The sequence below is a fragment of the Symsagittifera roscoffensis genome, chromosome 3 (genome assembly GCF_963678635.1).
Source record: "Symsagittifera roscoffensis chromosome 3, txSymRosc1.1, whole genome shotgun sequence".
NCBI classification, from domain to species: domain Eukaryota; kingdom Metazoa; phylum Xenacoelomorpha; order Acoela; family Convolutidae; genus Symsagittifera; species Symsagittifera roscoffensis.
In genome coordinates, this window is record NC_087064.1 from 29,672,478 (window position 1) to 29,676,305 (window position 3,828).

Here is a 3,828-nt window from a genome sequence, read left to right on the forward strand (position 1 = left end):
TATACATAAGTTAGCTGGTTTATCGCGAACCCAGAAAACGCTCATGTCACTATAGAGAAATGGCTGAAGCCGTTCATTGAAACAAATCTAGTTCTCGGCTATCAGACACTTGGTCTCAAATGGGTAAATTTACACATGCTTTGTTTAAAAGTTTGTCAGGTCAACTACTGTATTGCTTGACAACAATGAGCTTGATTTCATTCCTTTTGACTTTTCTCCTTGTGCATAGTTGCATGAGGCAAGCAAGACAACCCATGTCAGAACGATGAACTACGAGCATTTAATCATAACTTTATTTATTCATACATTTTCAAGCTTAGATTGCTATTTTTCTTATAGTGTTTAAAACAAGTCAATTATCAAATTTGAATATTTTTTAAAATCAAAGACAAACATTTTAGAAATCGAAGACGAGTTTCTAGTTTCAAGGAACTGAGTTTTTAGCAATTGAAGTTTACGTTGAATTCCAGCAAGCCAACGAGAGATCGGGGCAAGGCCTTCAAATCGGGGCCGATTCAAAATCACGGCTGAATAACGCGCGAGTTTCGTCAATTTAGACTCCATATACTTAAACTCAATCAATCACTGTCACGGGTACTTCGACTTTGTTCTTCTGCTTTCGATTTGTTCATCTTCGCTATTATTTCTTTGGCCGGGTTAAACATTCCCTTCGTGTCGACGCCACATATAAAGCAGCGCATGCTCTTCTTGCATTGGGCAAGAGCACATTTCTCGCAAAAATAATGCTTACACTTCGTAACTACTGGCTTGTCAAATGACTCACGACAGATGAGACACTTGAAAGGTAAATCGTCTTCGTCTGACGAATCGATCTCGTATTGACTCGGATCCTCCGACTCCTTCGTTCGGCCTCGTTTTTGTTGTTCTGTGTGTTCGTTCTCAAGTTGCCAGCCGAACTTATAGTCGGTTCTGTCGTGAAGAAACTTACACGAATCGCCGAAACCGCAAAAGCCAGTTTCTTTGTAGTCTTTACACAAATCAGGTGCGTAGTCCCACCGTGTAGTTGCACGTAAGAAAGCGGGTGCTCTAACTGGGCCTGTTAAAGCGGCCTTGACACCAGTTGGTTTCTCTTTGGGCTTGTTGAAGATGGTGTAGTTGTCTTTCCCAGTGTAAATAATAGAAGATGCGTCGCCCGTCTCTTGAGCCTAGAACATAAACACAAGCATTGAAAAAATCTCCAGGATTAGGCCAATTCTGTTACAAGTCAAATAATAACTAGGATCAGGGGCGGACGCCCCCCCCCCCCCCTCTCAGGGATTCGACCCCCTGCCGACCCAAAGGGTCACCCCTTTGATACTTTTTCAGAAATCCATTTTTGGGCGACCGACCCTAAAATTTTTCTAAAGGCGCCAATAAATACTAACTTTGAGGGGGAGCGCGCTCCAAAAAAAAACGCGATTTTTTTGTCAAAAGTGCCCAAAAACGGCTTTTTTGACTGTTTTCTCAAAAATTTGCCTGCGGCGCAGAAAACTTTGCCAAAATAGGGGCAAAACAGTGCTTTGGGAGAGCCCTAAAAAAAGGTCAAAAAAAAGGTTTTTTTTTTTTGAAAATCCGCCCCGCCCCCCTTCGAGAAAATCCTAGATCCACCCCTGACTAGGATAGCGGGTTGCTGTGCAAGTAGCACATAATGGTCCGACCATACTCTTAAAAATATCTTGAAAACTTTTTCATGTTTCTTTTTCTAGGAAGTGATGCTTTTTGTCAATATGATAAAAAGATCTGACAAAACATAGAACTTAGGCTCATTCGAAGGTCACAGTAAAAAATGCAAATCGGGGAAAGGTTTTAGTCGAAAAGTGACAGGAAAAGAATTTTAAAAATGTATACATTTTTTGCAGTAAATTTTTTGAAATTTGTTATTCCCAAGATAGCACTAAAAAACCTCCAAAAAATAATTTAACTGGACTTAAAGTAAAGTTTTATGGCTTTTTCTTCTATAATAAGCCTGCTCGCTCGATTTACTCGCTCGAAATTCGACTAAAACTCAACAGTTTCGAACCGGTTTTTCTCGCCACTGGGACAACTTTTTGAAAATTGTTTAACGTCGTTCTAATCAGGGATGAAAGGGCTTTAATATGACAAATCAATTCACCCATTACGATGATTATTTGCGGTATAGGCTTTTGGATCAACAACAAAGTTATCCTTCTCGTGTTTCAAACGTGTTTTTCTCAACACTGAAATAGTTTTTTGAAATTTAATCCATTCGAATCACGACTGAACGTGCTTTAATATGATATATCACTCTACCCATTCCGATGATAAAAAGTGGTACCTGATTTTGCGTGGACAACAAAAAAAACTAAAACACTCGGAAACAAGTTGCTCTCAATTTCCAATGGTCGGAACAATAATAAATTGTTTTTAGGTTTATAATCAGAAAAATGCAAAGTTTTGTACAATTTATAACCCAATCAAGCCAGAGATAAAGTAATTAGACCAAATGGTTTGTTTTCAAAAGCCTCAAATATATCTTATATAAATCTGTTGTACCGAAAAACATAAAAAACAACAATTTCAACATAACCGATTCAAAAAAGTTCTACACAGATTTTTAAAAACTCTGGCTTTCTAAAACAACTGATGGCTACCATATAGTACTGTCTTTAAAATGGACATGAAAAGAGGATTATCCAGCCATCCCCGCAAAGAGATTGTATAATCTTTAACCGGTTTACACTGCATTTTTCATGATAACTGATTCACTGGAAAGAGCAGATAAGAAAAAAAGGTCCGTTTACTGGAAAAAATAAACGTGAATGAAAAAGGGAACGCATACGATGATTGCTAAGATTTCACCCACTTCATGTTTTCGCTCCATCACAGCCCTATGGTCTCTGTCTATCTCAGTGTCGACTTGCACAGTGGCGGTTGCCCCTTGATCTTCGGGTCCACTCACAACACCCGATCTGGAAGACTTGAAGGTGAAGTCAACCAGTGGCTTCAGTCGCTCCTTCCTCACACTTGGTCCTGTCGATTATATTTAAGAAATATATATAGTCTTCCAAATAGCAATGTTTCAATTCAGAGGGTCTTTGCATATTTCATCAGCGAATTCCTATCCGACATTACTCCAAGTACACGATATAATGTTGAGCTATAATGCTAAGCGATATAATGTTAAGCTCGATATAATTCTTCTTTTTGATCTACCTCTGATCACTCCAATAACGCAAAGACCCTTTGACTAGTTGTTTTAACGAATGAACAGTACCTGCCACATTGCTATCTTCACCATTGTCGCACCCATCTACTTTAGAATTGAGTTTACAAGACGATGACTTCTGAATCATAGGATTATTTGACGAGTTTTTTGTCTTTTTCCGAACAACCACAGTTTCGTCTTCGGATGACGACGAGCGCTTCCGGGTTTCATCTTCATCTATTGTCTTCTCTGTTTTCTTTTCAACGTCTGAGTTATCCTCTGATTCGTCACTCTCTGCTTTCGCTACCCTCTTTGTAGCGGCATTGGCACGAGCATTGCTGACATTGCGCTTCTTGAACATAGATTTATCTGCAAAACAAGTTTTACGAAGATTTTAGACATTTAATATTTCTTTCGAACCTGGAGATCAAAACAATCCTTAGAAGTAGTCGCTGCTGTACAACTGCACCGAAAACTATCAAAGAGAACCCTCTGCTGGGCAAGTTGCACATTAAGTTCTCACCATCGTTATTATCAATATCATTTTCATATTTTTTTAGAATTGTTTGGCCTAGTTAGATGGTAGAAAATTAAACGAAGCTTCATGAACTAATTAATCCATGCCTAAAATATGAGCTTAATTAACATTTGAAAAAATATTT

General features: G+C 38.5%; 1 protein-coding gene across 1 annotated transcript; it reads right to left on the reverse strand.

Moving 5' to 3' along the window:
• Window positions 1-352: 352 nt before the first annotated feature.
• LOC134842229 (E3 ubiquitin-protein ligase RNF113A-like) lies at window positions 353-3,544 on the reverse strand. Its single transcript, XM_063858471.1, has 3 exons — window positions 3,236-3,544; window positions 2,825-2,991; window positions 353-1,166 (listed from the first exon to the last, which is right to left on the reverse strand). The coding sequence occupies exons 1-3, from the start codon at window positions 3,525-3,527 to the stop codon at window positions 579-581; spliced, it is 1,047 nt and encodes a 348-aa protein (XP_063714541.1). The 5' UTR covers window positions 3,528-3,544; the 3' UTR covers window positions 353-578.
• Window positions 3,545-3,828: the final 284 nt, after the last annotated feature.